Genomic DNA, 16,126 nt, shown 5'->3' on the forward strand with positions numbered 1-16,126 from the left:
ACTTCTGCTCCTTTGTCTTATGGTCTAAGTCTATGTTCATGCCATTAGGTTGGAGGCTACTCAGACAGAATATAAGGTGTTGCTCCTCCAACCTGAGTGTGGCCTCATCATGGCAGTAGAGGAGGCCACGGACTGACATGTCGGAATAGGAATGGCAGTAGAGTTGAAATGGGTGGCTACCGGGAGATCCTGATTTTTCTGGTGGACAAAATGTAGGTGCTTGGCAAATCAGCCTTCCAATCTACGTTGGGTCTCACCAATATACAGGAGGCCCCACCAGGAGCACCAGATACAGTAGTTGACCCCAACAGGTGAAGTGTTGCCTCACCTGGAAGGATGGTTTGTAGCCCTGAATGGTAGTGAGGGAGGAGGTGTAGGGGCAGGTGTGAGACTTGTTCCATTTGCAAGTGTAACGGCTAGGAGGGAGATCGGTGGGGAGGGATGGATGGACAACGGAGTCATGTAGGGAGCGATCCCTGTGGAAAGCAGAAAGCTGGCGGGGGGGGGTGGAGGGAAAGATGTGCTTGGTGGTGGGATCCTGTTGGAGATGGTGGAAGTTACAAAGAATTAAATGCTGGATGCAGAGGCAGGTGGTAGGTGAGGACAAGAGGAAAGCAATTCCTGGTGGAGCGGCAGGTGGATGGGATGAGGGCAGATGAGCATGAAACGGAAGATATGCAGGTGAGGACAATGTTGATGGTGGAGGAAGGAAAGCCCCTTTCTTTGAAGAAGGAGAACACCTCAGTAGTTCTGAATTGAAAAGCATCATCCTGAGAGCCGATGTGCTGGAGGAGGAGGAGTTGAGAGAAGGGGATGGCATTTTTACAAGTGGCAAGGTGGGAAGAGGTATAGTCCAGGTTGCCATGAGAATCAGTGGGTTTATAAAAGATGCCAGTGGATAAATTGTCTCCAGATATAGAGACAGAAGGAATGGGGTAAGTAAAGTTGAGTGAAGTTATCCTCTCTGGTTCAAGAGCCTGAAGGTTGAAGGGTAATAACCATTCCTGAACCCGGTGGTATGTGTGCTGAGGCTCCAGTATCTTCTTCCTGATGACAGCAGTGAGAAGAAAGCATGATCGGTGTGGTGGGGGTGCCCAATGATGCATACAGCTTTCCCATGACAGCGTTCTGTGTAGATGTGCTCAGTGGTGGGAGGGTTTTAACTGGTGAGCGACTGGGCCGTATCCACTACTTTCTGTTGCATTTTGTTCAAGGGCATTAGTGTTTCCATACCAGGCTGTGATGCAGCCGGTCAATACACTCTCCACCACACATCTGTAGAAATGTGTCAGAGTTTTAGATGTCAGCAAATGACAAACGTAAGAAAATCTGCAAATGCTGGATGTGTGTGCTGTTTTGTGTGTCGTGCCAAGTCTTTGGCAACCCCTAAGGAAGCAGAGGCACTGTCATTCTTTCTTCTTAATTGCGCTTAGGAGCTGGTCCCAGGATGGGTCCTCTGGAATGACCACACACAAAGGAATTTAAGGTTGCCAACCCTCTCCACCTCTGATCCGCCAGTGAGAACTGGCTCATGGACCTCCAGTTTTCTCCTCCCGAAGTCAATGATTATTTCCTTGGTCTTATTGACATTCAGTAAGAGGTTATTGTTCTGGCACCACTCAGACTGATTTTCAATCTCTCTCCTATGTGATGATTCATCGCCACCATTGATTTGGCTTACAACAGTGGTGTCATCAGAAAGATTAAATATGGCACTGGAGCTGTGCTTAGCCACGCATTCATAAGTGTAAAGTAAGTAGAGCTGGGGTCTAAGCACACAGCCTTGTGGCACACCTGTGCTGAAGGAGATTGTGGAGGATATGTTGATGCCAATCCAAATTTACTGGGATCTGCAAATGAGGAAATCAAGGATCTAATTATACGGGTATTAAAGGCCAAGGTCTTGAAGCTTATTGATTAGTTTCGAGGGCATAATGGTATTGAATACCGAGTTGCTGTTGATAAAGAGCATCCTGATGCATGCTCCTTTGCTAGCTAGATGTTCCAGGGTTGAATAAAGAGCTAATGAAATGTCATCTGCTGAGGACCTGTTATGCCGGTAGGCAAAATGGAGGGAATCCAAGTCTCTTCTCAGGCAGTAGCTGATATCCGTCATTAACAACCTCTCAAAGCACTTTATCACTGCGTATGCACCTAAGTGCTACTGGACAATTGTCTTAGAGGCAGGCTACCTCACCCTTATTAGGCACCAGTGTAATTGAAGCCTGTTTGAAGTAGGTGGGTATGTCAGAATGCTGAAGCGAGAGGTTAAAGTTCTCAGGGGTCACTTTTAGCCAGTTAGTCTGAAATGACAAGAATTTATTTTTGCTGTACCCAATCTCCTTTGTATAGAGTTGGATGTACCATTTGCCTTCCTAATTTATTCTCTGGTATATCTTTCCCTAACTGCCCTCATTAAAGCTGTATGTTCTAAATAAAGATAAGTGCTCCACCCTGATTTTAATCGAGGACATAACAAAGAGGGATAAAGGGATAAAGGGAGGCCCCTCAAGTCTGCTCCAACATTCAAAGATCTTTGCTTAACGTCCATTTTCCAACCATATTTCCCTGTAGCTAAATTGTCTGTGCACCCAGAGATCTGTCCGCCTCAACATAGAATTTAAAAAAACAGAACATGCTTGAAACACATGGCAGAGCAGGCAGCATCTGTGGAAAGAGAAACAGGGTTAATGTTTCAGGCTGAAAACTCTTTATCAAAACTACATAGAAATTTCTCAACCTTAAACACTAACTCTGTTTCTTCCTCCACAGATGCTGCTTGACTGCCTGAGTCTTTCCTGCTTTTTCTGGTTTTATATCAGAATTCCAGCAACTGCAGCTTTAGTTCTGATTTTCAGTTCCGAATATACTCAATAACAGAACATTTGCACAAGGCAGGACATTCTGAAGATTTAGAGGGCTCTGCGTTAAAATACCTCACTCAATTTCAATCCTAAATTTCCAACAGCTAATCCAGAATTTAGCAATTTAGGACTGCAATTGGGAGAGAAATCTGTAGGCTCTCCTATCTGAGGAAACAGCTTCTCCACAATCACTCCGTCATTTCCTCTCACAACCTGAGTCTATGTGCTTGATTGAGAGCATTGCTCATTCTACCAAACTCCAGTGATTATAGACCAATCATTCACTTGTCACAGCTAACTACAGTACTGTGGAAAAAGTCTTAGGCACATATATATAACCAGGGTGCCTAAGACTTTTGCGCTGTACTGTATTGTCAACGTGGAGCGGAGAGCGAGTTTGTAAATCTGGCAGGAGCAACGGATGTTGGGAACGGCGAGGGTAGCATGCTGCATGTGGGGTGTGGGACACGTGTCCGAGAAGGAGCGCCGTGGACGTGGGGTGGGGTGGGGGGAGAGGTAGCATGGGCATAGGCACATCCAGCCCTGGCACAACACCAGGTAAAGTCATGTGGTTCCAAACAATTGGTTATTAATCATTACAGAATGTCTCTCTGGTGTGTCCCACTCCTCCCTTTTCTGAACCATGATTCCCCTCTTCCTGCCCCCTCTCCACTCTCAGTCCACAGCAGAGACCCATATCAGAATCAGGTTTATCATCTGATAGTGCAGTTCATAAAATTACTGCAGTACTGTGCAAAAATCATAGGTTCCCCAAATATATATGTGTGCTGAAGACTTCTGCACAGTACTGTATATGAATACATACAGATAAGCATATCCTTTTTTAGGTATAGGGACTAAAGTGATCTCAATGAATTTTTAAAAATACAGCAATAAATTCTTATTGCCATGTTCCACCTCCTCTGTATCAGAGGCAGATTCGTTATTTGCCTTCCTAATTTATTGCTGTATTGAGCTGCTTCACTTTTTCAAGTTTATTGGCTCATCAGAGCTCCCATCTATCGAAGGTGCTACTTCCTTGCTTACCGTATTAATAAACATGCTGAGGGAAATTATCAAAAAGACAGAATTGAAGAAGGGGATTTGAATCAAATGTTAGCTCGGCTGATTTTCAGAATAAATTCAGCGAGTGACAACTGCTTTGCAAGTGTTTTTATTAGCTGGTACATCCCTAAGTACTTCGGTAAGAGTTGATTCAGAGCTTTAAAGAAAGTCGCTGTTTTAATTTAAATTTCTGTCACTTTTCTTTCATCTTCACTAATCTGCTTATTGAAAGAGTCCCTCGAGAACGCACTGCGAATATCAGGCAAGGTGTTTCTGATGGAAAAGGAAAAGGCACAATTCACAATTCCACTTTCCATTATTTTTAGGTTTTTTTCTCTTCCTGGCTGGAGTTTATTCTGCTGGCAGCCACCAATGAGCACATTCTATCTGAATCGAACAGATGAAACTGGCTTATCTGACCGCAGGATACAATCGGGCGGCATGATCCTCAAACACAAGAGATTCTGCAGATGCTTAAAATCCAGAATAATGCAAAATGATGGGGGGAGGTGAAGCTGCATCTATGGAGAGGAATAAACAGAAAATATTTTTGGCTCAGACTCTTCATCAGGACTGGAAAGGAAGGGGGGTGGGGAGCTGGTATAAGATGGTGAGGGAGGGAAAGGAGTAAAATCTGGCAGGTGATAGGTGATGCCAGAGAGAGGGGTAAGTTGGGTGGGTGGGGGAGGTAGGTGAAGTGAGAAGCTGGAAGGTGATTGGTGGAAAACACAAAAGGCTGAAGAAGAATGAATCTGATAGGAAGGGAGAATGGATCATGGGAGAAAGGGAAGGTAGAGGGGTGCTAGTGGGAGGTGATAGGCAAATGAGAAGAGAAGAAGGGGTAAGAGGGGAGTCAGAATGAGGAATGGAAAGAGAGATGAGGGGGCGGTAAATTACCAGGAGTTTAAAAAAATCGATGTTCATGTCATCAGGTTGGAGGCTACATAGTTGGAACATGAAATGTTGCTCCTCCACCCGGAGACAGTCCTCGTTATAGCAGTAGAGGAAGCCATGGACCAACACGTCAGAATGGGAATGTGAAGTAGGATTATAATGAGTGATCACCGGGAAATCCTGCCTATTGCAGACAGAGTGAAGGCGCTCAACAAAGCAGCCCCCCAAATTCTGTGGGTCTCACTGATGTAGAGGAGGCCGCACTGGGAACACCGAATAGAGTAGATGAGCCCCAACAGACTTGTAGGTGAAGTGATGCCTCACCTGGAAGGAGTGTTTGGGGCCCTGAATGGTGGTGAGGGAGGAGGTGAAGAGGCGAGTGTAGTACTTGTCCTGCTTGTAGGGTTAAATGCCAGGAGGGAGATCAGTGGGGAGGGAGCTTACTGACGTTCCTGATGACTTCATAACTTTGCAAGCATTACTGCAGGAAGAGATGGAAGATATGTTCATTTTTTTCTATTTTCATCCATTCACTTATGACTGTGAGGCTAAGCACAGCTCCAAAGCCATATTTAAGTTTACTGATGACACCACTGTCATAGGCCAAATATAATGTGCTGACGAATCGACATATAAGGAGGTGAATTGAAAATCTGGCTGAATGGTGCCACAACAACAACCTCTCACTCAATGTCAGCCAAAGCAAGGAGCTGGTTATTGACCGAGGTCCACGAGCCAGACCACGTAGGAGGATCAGAGGTGGAAAGAGTCGGTGTTGTCATTTCAGAGGATCTGTCCTGGGCCCAGCACGTAAGTGCAATTACGAAGAAGGCACAACAGCACGTCTACTTCCTTAGAAGTTTACAAAGATTCAGCATGACATCTAAAACATTGACTAACTTCTACAGATGTGTGGTGGAGAGTTTATTGACTGGTTGCATCATGGCCTGGTATGGAAACACCAATTCCCTTGAATGGAAAATCCTACAAAAATTAATGGATATAGCTCAGTCCATCATGGTAAAGCTCTCCCCACAAATGAAATATAGAATATAGAACATAGAACATAGAACAGTAGAGAATGGGAACAAGTCATTCAGCCCACAATGTTGTGCCGAACCAGCTAAAAAGCAAATCAAAAAGAGCCAAACACTAATCCCTCCTACCTACACCATGTCCATATCCCTCCATCTTCCTTACATCTATGTGCTTATCCAAATGTCTCTTAAAAGCCTCTAACATATCTGCCTCTTCCACCATACCAGGTAGCATATTCCAGGCATCCATAACTCTCTGAGTAAAAAAATGTACCCCTTACATCCACTTGAATCCACTTTCAATGCATGCCCTCTGGAATTAGACATTTCAACCCTGCAAAACAGGATACTCTCTGTCCACTCTGTCTGTGACCCTCATAATCTTGTAAACCTCTATCAGATCTCCCCTCAGCCTTTGATGCTCCAGAGAAAGCAACCCTCTAAACCAGGCAGCATTCTGGTAAACCTCTTCTGCACCCTCTCCAAAGCTACATGGAGCACAGTCGCAGGAAAGCAGCATCCATCATGCAAGGACGTCCACTACGTCCATGATCTCTTGCTGCTGTCATCAGGAAGGAGTTACAAGAGCCTCAGGACCCACACCAGCAGGTTCAGGAACAGTTATTACCTCTCCAACATCAGGCTCTTGAACCAGAGAGGATAACTTCACTCAGTTTCACTTACCACATCACTGAATTGTTCCCACAACCTACAGACTCACTCTTAAGAATGCCTGACTTCATGTTTTCGATATTTCTTTATTGTTTATTTATTTATTACTATTATTTTTGTACTTGCACAACTCGATGCCTTTTGCACATTGGTTGTTTGTCCATCCTGTTGGGTGCAGTCTTTCATTGATCCTATTGTGTTTCTTAGATTTACTGTGTATGTGCACAAAAATACAGATCTCAGGGTTGTATATGGTGACATTTATGTACTTTGGATATTACTTTAAATCTTTGCCCCCTAGGTGACTCACATACAATGGTGTGGTGATCTCTGTGTCCTGTGAGAATTCAAATCTCTATGTTCTCAAGCAGGGGTAAAGTGAAATTTTGTCTAAAGGCTGATTTATACTTCTGTGGAGTAGCCTACGCCGTAGCCTACGCCATTGTGAGCATTTATACTTGTGCGCTGGTGTGTCTGCATCACTCTGCAATTCACCGCCAAAATGCTAGTTGGCGGTGGGGTTTCTATGCCACTGTGTTGAGTTTTTTCGTGTTGAAATTCAACACGAAGAAATTCAAACTTCAAACAATGGCGACTGAAACTGAAGGAGGGTGAATTTTCTGTGCTTGTCCGGCCACTGAGAGACATGGACGAGGAAATGCATTTCCAATATTTTCGGATGTCGGCAGGTAGATTTGACAAATTGGTTCATCGTCTCCAACCATTTATTTCACATCAGTGCATGCACAGTATACTCAGAGACTGGCAATCACCATTCGAGTTTTAGCTTCAGGTGGAAGTCAACAGGCTGTAGCAGCTAGCTACAAACTGGTGTCAAGCACAGGGTCCTCCATAATTTCGGAGGTCTGTAAAGCTTTATGGAAAACATTGCAGCCAGAGTTCCTTCCCTGCCCTTCATTCGCCAATGGGAAGCTATTGCAGCATATGAGGAAATGCGATGCTACCAAGCGGACCAATCACAGTTGTTGCGGTCTGCGTTGCCGCGACGCATAGTTACATTTTTGGGGAGGTGGTCATCAGGCTACGGCGTAGGGTATGGTGTAGGGTATGGCATAGGGTATGTGGCTACGCTGTACCTACGGCGTTGATTTGACACAGGAGTATAAATTGGCCTTAAGGCAAGCACTGAGAATCCATCCCAAGTTCCAAGTTTTCACTTTACTCAGTTCTGTCAACGGGTCATTGAAATTAGATTAGATTAGATTATGAGGACACTCAGTCCTCGTTTATTGTCATTTAGAAATGCATCATGCACTAAGAAATGAAACAATGTTCCTCCAGAGTGGTATCACAAAAAAAACAAGACAAACCAAAGACCAACACTGACAAGATCACATAATTATAACATATAGTTACAGCAGTGCAAAGCAGTACTGTAATTTGATAAAGAGCAGACCATGGGAACGATAAAAAAAGTCTCAAAGTTCCGATCGACTCCCGATAGTCCCCGATAGCAGGCGGCAGAAGGGAGAAACTCTCTCTGCCATAAACCTCCAGGCACGGACAACTGCTGATGCATTGGAAGCACCGACCACAGCCGACTCTCAGTCCTCCGAAAACTTTGAGCCTCCGACCAGCCCTTTGACACCGAGCACCGAGCACCATCTCTGCCGAGAGCTTTGACCCCGTCCCGGCCGCCGAGCAACAAGGAAAGCCGAGGGTTCAGGGCCTTCTCCTTCAGAGATTCTGGATCACACAGTAACAGCAGCAGCGAAAAAGGCATTTCAGAAGTTTCTCCAGATGTTCCTCCGTTCTCTCACGTCTGTCTCCATCAAATCAGGATTGTGCACGGCACCCTACTTGAAGATTACAGATATCATTCACCGGAGTGGCCGCGCAAGCTGCGTCGCGCCGCCCCATCTTCTCCTCCTCCTCCAGAGAAATCAAGCAATTTCTCTGTCTCACCATGGATGCTGCTTGACCTGTTACGTATTTTCAGCAACTACGCTTTTTAAATTTTTAGATGGATTCATTCTTTGCTCCAGTGTTCAATATTTTCCGGGGTATGTCATAGAAACATAAAGGTTTATAGCACAGAAATTGGCTATGTCAGCCATCAAGTTCCTGTCTGTAATTAATCTCATTTACCAGAGTTTAATCTGCTACCTTCTGTGCCTTGGCGATTCAAGTGCTCATCTGGATGGTCCTTGTATGTTAAGAGAGTCTCCATCTGCACCGATCCCTCAGGCAGAACATTCCAAGTTCCAGCCTCCCTCTGGGTGAAGAAAACTCTACCAGATATCCCCTCTAAACCTCTTCCTCATTGGTTTAAAACTCTTCCCTCTATTCATTTTCGCTTCAACACAAAATCTCCTGTGCACAGGAAACTTCTCTGCACTTGGTTCCAAGAAACTGAGGGGAATTGTGAACATGTTGCGGAAACCAACCTCCCCTCTGTGGACTCTGTCTATATTTCTCACTGCCTCATTAAAGCAGCCAACATAATCAAAGACCCCATCCACACTAAGCATTCGCTCTTCTCCCTTCCCCTATTGGGCAGAAGATACAACAGCCTGAAAACCAAGTTCAAGGACAGCTTCTATCCCACTGTTTTCAGTCTACTGAACAGACTTCTTGTACGATAAGATGGTCTCTTTACCTCGTATTTACCTCGTTATGATCTTGCATTTTATTGCTTACTTGCACTACATCTTTTATTAAGCAGCTGTTACATGTTATTCTGCTTTGCTACTGTTTTACCTTATTCTAGTTCGATGCATTGTGTAATGATCTGATCTGTATTAAAAGTATGCAAGACGGATTTTTCACAGTATCTTGGTACTTGTGACAATAATAAACCAATACCAATGAGGGATAAAAATGTACCTGTTTTAACATTTCCTGTCATCTTGCCTGGTTTCACCACTCCAGCAGGGACACAGCATGGTGGTGGCCTTATTAGCTGCTGCTTATGGGACCAGCAATTACAGGAACAAAGGGACTTGATCCTGACTTCCAGTGCTGTCAGTGTGTAGTCTGCATGTTTATTTAAGTATTTAGAGACACAGCTCAATAACAGGGCCTTGCGGCCCAACGAGCCTGCCACCCAGTTACACCCATGTGGCTAATTAACCTATTAACCTATTTGTCTTCCAGTGCTGTGGGTGTAAACCAGAGCACACAGAGGAAACACGCGCAGTCGTAGGGAGAACGTACAAAGTCTGCAGAAGAACTGTGGCAAGTTCAAGATCTCCAGGATGCTTGGAACAACCTACCAGCCAATTTGCTTTTAAAGCCATGCAATTTACCTAAGAGAATTGATGAAGTTTTAAAGGCAATGGGAAGTCACACCAAATATTGATTTGATTTATTTTTTTACTGTATACTGCTCTTTATAGCAATTTTTTGATAGTCAGATATGTTTCATTTCAGTATTTTTGAAGGTATCTTCACTTTACAGAATTTTCTTACATGTGCCTAAGGCTTTTGCACGGTACTGTACAATAAGCTATTCATTCCCAGCGTCACTCTCGTGAACCTCCTCTAGACCCTCTCCATATCAAAGGTCTGGTCAGATGAATTGGGACATTTGTTAGCTAGAGGCAACTGGGATCAAGTGGGTCCCCTTATGCCTGTGGTTTATAACTTGTGATGCTCATTGACAAGACAATCAGTGATATTTTCCAGATGCTATTGAGAGTAGTGGGCTGAAGAATCCCATATCGGGCAAATATAACTCCAGTGGAATAAGATTCAATAGAGATATCTTCCCAAAAATTCTGCCCAAAAAGTCTAGAAGCAAATTTTCACTTGGAAGGTGATGGAAATTTCTCCCTCTGAATGCTGTGGACTGTGGGTAAAGAGAGATAAGATTTTTGTTAAGTGAGACAATTGTGGATCAGAGGCAGACAATAAAGCCGGGATGTAGATCAATGAAGATCTAGGACAGTCTTGGGGCCTCCACAATAGTTTACATTTCACGAGTGAGCTTTTTAGATAAAGCCTTTGTATTAAATATTTAACATAATATTTGAAATAAATATTATGGTAAAAATCTGGAGGAGGTTTTGCATTATAAAGAAAGAAAGCTCTCTCTGAGATTTTGTACTGATCAACGAACCTGTCACTTTTCACAGTTATTCATACATGAAACAAATCCAATCTTAAATCAGCCAGAGAAACCTGGAACAGTCTGAGCATCTTAATGTCAGAACCAGATATTTAAAAGCAACAATAATTGCTGGAAAATGTGCTGATGTGGTAATTCGAAGATGCCTTTTATGGGGTGGAGGATGAAATTGAGGGAGGGGTGGAGGATGGGTTCCTCTCCATTCCTTGTCATAAAACATCACTGTTTAGCCCCATTGTTAACTTTTTTCTTACTTAATGTGGCCAATCCTCAGAAGAAAGGAAGCTTGAGGCTTTGAATGTTGAATGAAAAGTGACACACAGTTGATAAATCAGCGCCTGTACTCTGTATGCTCTGCCACTTTTTTTTATTTCTGTGATAGCCTTTTTCAGAGATGAAAGAAGACATTATTTTCCCAGTGAGACTTGTGTGTCTTTGAAATCTTTCCTACTGTCACTCTGTGATAAAACCCCTTCCTTTACATCATTATGGATTATCAATATGCCACAGGAGACTATCACCATGGCAACCAGATCAGGAGCTACCCTTAGCATTCTCTAAATTTACTAAATATAATCTCCCTGCCAGGATTAAACTGCAATTTCATCAGCACATTGCACATTTAGCATCAGATGATTTAAACATGACATTATTGGATGACAAAGTGACATGCTCGACTGGAGGCAAGGAACACCAGAGGCCTTGTTTCTTCTTCCACCTTTTTCCTTATCCTTTCTGGCACTACCTGATCAAACTGGGGTCAGGGTGTGAAATATCTGCTCTACCAATGGAATATATGACATCATTCCTCTAAAGAACATCCAGGAATTGTGAAAAGGCATTTGTAGTTTGCAGGGAGATTGTCCAGCAAGCTCAACTTGGGGGAGTTTCCAGAGTTTCCTGGGAGCATGGAGAAGAGGGTTTAATTGAGTGAACCAAATTTCTATTTATCTACCTACCTCCTCCCTGAATCCACCAGTTTCTCCTTCCTCTATTAATATATTCTGATTAATATACTCGAGGAAGGAGATGAAAGTCATACGTGCAGAAAAAATTTACTCCGGCAATTGAAAGGACAAAATATACAATCTGTACAGATATACAAAATTATGGAGGATAGAGACAGGGTAAGTGCACATAAGCTTTTTCTACTGAAGTTGGGTGAAACTACAATTAGAGATCATGAGTTAAGGGTGAAAGGTGAAATGGTTAAGGGAATGAGAGGAAATTTCTTCACTCAGAGGGTGGTGAAAGCTGCCAGTGCAAGTGGCGGATGCGACTTTGATGTCAATGTTTAAGAGAAGTTTGGATAGGTACATGGATGGGAGGGATATGGAGGGCCATGGTCTGGGTGCAGGTAACTGAGACTAGGCAGTTTGAATGGTTCGGCACAGGCTAGATGGGCCAAAGGGCCTTTTTCTGTGCCATAGTCTTCTATGACTCTATGACTCAGTGACAAGGGGTTTCGGACTGGAGAAGCCGGGTTGTTCTCCTTAGAGTAAAGAAGATTGGAAGGAGATTTGTCGGCAGTGTACAAGATCATTAAGGATCTAGGAGAACAAGAGGAAGAAACATTTTTACAAAGAAGAGTGGTGGCTACCCGGACTCACTGCCTGTAACAATGGAAACAAGAGTTGATCCATGCCCTAGGAAGGAAATTAATGGACACTTAAAGGCCAATAAACTCTGCCATGGATAGTTCTAACCTCGGCTGTGAAAGGAGAAGAGTTAGACATGGGTCTAACAATCCCATCCTGTAACAACCCAGAGCTGCAGGAGTCCTGGACAGAGCTGCTATTGGTGACCTATGACCCAGAAGGAGTGATGGACTTATGGGCTGAAATAAGTAAGTAAGCATCAATAACTTGCAGAGCTACAACTAAAGGGTGGGAGAGGGTGGAACAAAGAACATAAGATCATAACAGTAAGCAGCAGGAGTAGGCCATCTGGCCTGTCAAGCTTGCTCTGTTATTCAATAAGATCATGGTTGATCTGACCATGGACTCATCTCTGCCTACCTGCTTTTTCCCCATAATGCTTAATTCCCCTACTATGCAAAAATCTATCCAACCTTGTCTTAAATATACTTACTCAGGTAGCCTGCACTGCTTCATTGGGCAGAGAATTCCACAGATTCAGCATTCTCTGAGAAAAGCGGTTTCTCCTCATCTCTGTCCTAAATCTACTCCCCAAATCTTGGGGCTATGTCCCCTAGTTCTAGTAACTGTTTTACAAAAAGCGAGTATAGACTGATGGACTGAATGGCCTTCTTCTCTTCTGTGATGATTTTACATTCAAGCTCTATGGTGTAATTTGGAATTACTTTATTCCCATATCCAGAACCAAAGCATTGATCCCACCCACCAATGAAGCACTGGTTGTAACAATCAACTCATCGACAGAAAAGCAGCTGCTATTTGCACAGTCCATTTACAAAGGAAAATAATATCCCAAGAGCAAATAAACAAATCGATGCCAGGGCACACAGAGAGACATTATGACAACAGAACAAAGAGTTAGTCAAAAGCACGAGAGATTCTGAAGATACTGGAAAACTTGAGCAACACACACACACACACACACCCACAAACAAACTCGGTGTTATCTATCTAACATTTCAGTAATATTTGAGTAAGATTGTAAATATATTGTTTGTTTAAGCATTCTTGTTCATTTAAATAAGTCATTATGGGTTATGTGTAAAAATATATGAATCGCATACATTTGAAGAGTTCGAAGAGATTTGGCATGTCGCCAAAAACATTCGCAAATTTCTACAGATAGACTGTGGAGAGCATTCTAACTGGCTGCATCACTGACTAGTATGGTGGTGTGGGTGGATGTGGGACTACTGCACAGCACCATAGTAGTCCGCAGAGAGTTGTAAACTTAGTTATCTCCATCATGGGCACTAACCTCCAGAGTACCCAGGACATCTTCAAGGAGCGATGCCTCAGAAAGGCATCATTAAGGACACCCATCAGCTAGTCATGCCTTGTTCTCACTGTTATCATCAGGAAGGAGGTGCAGAAGCCTGAAGGCACACACTCAGCAATTCAGATACAGCTTCTTCCCCTCTGCCATCGGTTTTCTGAATTGGCATTGAACCAATGAACACTACCTCACTACTGTTTATTTCTATTTTTGCACTACTTATTTAACTATATTTACTATAATTCACAGTTTTTTTCCTATTATTATGTATCGCATTGTACTGCTGATGCAAATTCAGCAAATTTCTTGATATATGCCGATGATATAAAACCTGATTCTGGTTCTGACATCAATACGCTACCACGTAATGTGAATGCCTCGCTGAAAGTAAAAAGGGAGTTAAGAGACATACTCCTGGGTTCCCATCTTTTTCTTGCAGTTAGTTTTATGTTTTGGAGTTACAAAAATCAGCAAGACAGGAGTCATCTGTGGAGGGGAAAAACAGACGATGTATCGAGCTACAGTCCTAATGAAGGTCTTGGCTCAAAGCTTTGACCTACCCCCTCCATAGATCCTGCCTGACGTGCTAAGTTCCTCCAGAGCTTTGTGTGTCTTGGTAAAAGAGACGGGATTGATGGAGTGCCTTAAGACTGAGTTTCTTTTCAAAAAAAAGGGTGTTTGAATTGCACAAAAGAGGGGAAGAGGGGAAGAGGGGAAGGAAAGCAAGCACTCCAGATATAAACACATCTTTGTGCCAAGTAAAGTTCAGAGACATTGAAAAGACGGTAACACCAGCGAAACTTCACAAGCTTCACTAGAATGGGTTAATGTAGGAGGGAGGAGTGTTTGATGGCTCTGGGACTGTAATTGCTGGAGTTTAGAAAATGGTGGGGGTGGAGTCAATTGATTGAAAGGACTGGATAGAGTGGTTGTGTAGAGGATATTGAAGTGTATCGATTGAAAGGACTGGATAGAGTGGATGCTGAAAGGATATTTCCGATAGTGTGAGAGTTTAGCACAAGAGGGCATAGACTTAGAATACACGGGTGACCCTTTAAAACAGAAATAAGTAGGATTTCCTTTAGCCTCCGTGGAATTTATTGTCACAGATAGATGTGGAGGCCAAGTCATTTGGTATATTTAAAACGAAAGTTGATAGGTTCTTGATTAGTATGGGCATCAAAGGTTATGGGGAGAAGGCATGAGAATGGCGATGAGAGGAAAAATAAATCACAACCATGGTAGAGAAGACTAGATGGGCTGAATGGCCTAATTTCGCTCCTATGTCTTACAGTTTTGTGGTCTCACATACAGATTAGCACAGAATTATTGCTGCAACCCTAAGCCCCTCACTCTCAGCCCATCCCTTAAAGGAAAGGTTCCAAACAGCTACTTCCACACCAACCTTCAAGTATAACTTGCGCCAAGTCCTGGGCAGACACACGTCCTTTTCTCACAAAGCACTGGTAGGCTCCTCCATCGTTGTTGGCCATTCCGTCCATAACCAGGTTCTGCTGGTTGCCCCCAGCAATTTGGACGTTCTTGCCTGGGGTGATGATCTTGCCGTTCCGATACCACTGGACCACATACTCCTCGGCCCCAGTCACAGTGCAGGAGAGTGACACCCGACTGCCCACACTGGTTTTCACTCTGTGTGGGCTCACCGTTGCCTTTAGCGGCTCTGTCCATTGAAATATAGGAAGAGAGAAATGAGCTTCTTCCTGTTGGAAAATATCCCTTGAATTATTATTGACTGTTGCTCCCTACATATATAAAAAAAAGCAGTTTACCTCCATGAAGCACCCACAAGTTTTGTCATATGTAGTTTTAAGAGGGAGCTACAACATAGCAACAGGCCACTGGATTAGTTGGTCCAGGCTGAATGTTTATGATCCAAACCAGCCTCCAACCCAACCATCTCTAACACACCCAAACTGTAGAAATTTCAGTGATATATCAAGACTGAGTAGGTACTCACACCGTCCAGGAAACTTTGGAAATACTCAGCAGATTAATGCAGATAAGTGTGAGGTGTGCACGGTGAGATTTCACACCAGGGTAGGACTTACGCAGTGAACAGTAGGGCACTGAGGAGTGCAGTAAAACAGAAGGATCTGGGAAACGAGATCTATCAATCCTTGAAAGTGGTATCACAAGTAGATAGGGTTGTAGGGTTGATAGGTTTGGTGCATTGACCTTCATAAATCTAAGTACTGAGTACAGGAGATGGGATATTTTGTTGAAGTTGTATAAGACGTTGGTGAGGCATAATTTGAAGCATTGTGTACAGTTTTGGTCACTGACCTACAGGAAAGATGTAAATTTTCCCTACAGGGAAAGGCTCACATCAGGGAAAATTTTCAAGGATGTTGGCAGGACTGGAGGACCTGAGTTATAAGAAGGGATTGAATAGGTTAGGACTTAATGCCTTGGAACATGGAAGGTTGAGGGGAGATTTGATAGAGGTATAAAAATTATGAGGGGTATAGATAGGGTAAATCCACTGAGATTGGGTGAGACTTAAACTAGAGGTCATAGGTTAAGGGTGAAAGGTGAATTATTTAAGGGGA

General features: G+C 43.4%; 1 protein-coding gene across 2 annotated transcripts in view; it reads right to left on the reverse strand.

Annotated features, from left to right (window-relative positions):
- LOC134347866 (cell adhesion molecule DSCAM-like) overlaps positions 1–16,126 on the reverse strand; it is an 804,792-nt gene that overhangs the window by 298,009 nt on the left and 490,657 nt on the right. For both annotated transcript variants that reach the window (XM_063050412.1, XM_063050413.1), the window contains one exon: positions 14,962–15,237. In XM_063050412.1, the coding sequence (XP_062906482.1) occupies positions 14,962–15,237 (276 nt within the window). The remainder of the gene's footprint in view (positions 1–14,961; positions 15,238–16,126) is intronic.

The sequence above is a fragment of the Mobula hypostoma genome, chromosome 6, assembly GCF_963921235.1.
Source record: "Mobula hypostoma chromosome 6, sMobHyp1.1, whole genome shotgun sequence".
NCBI lineage: Eukaryota > Metazoa > Chordata > Chondrichthyes > Myliobatiformes > Myliobatidae > Mobula > Mobula hypostoma.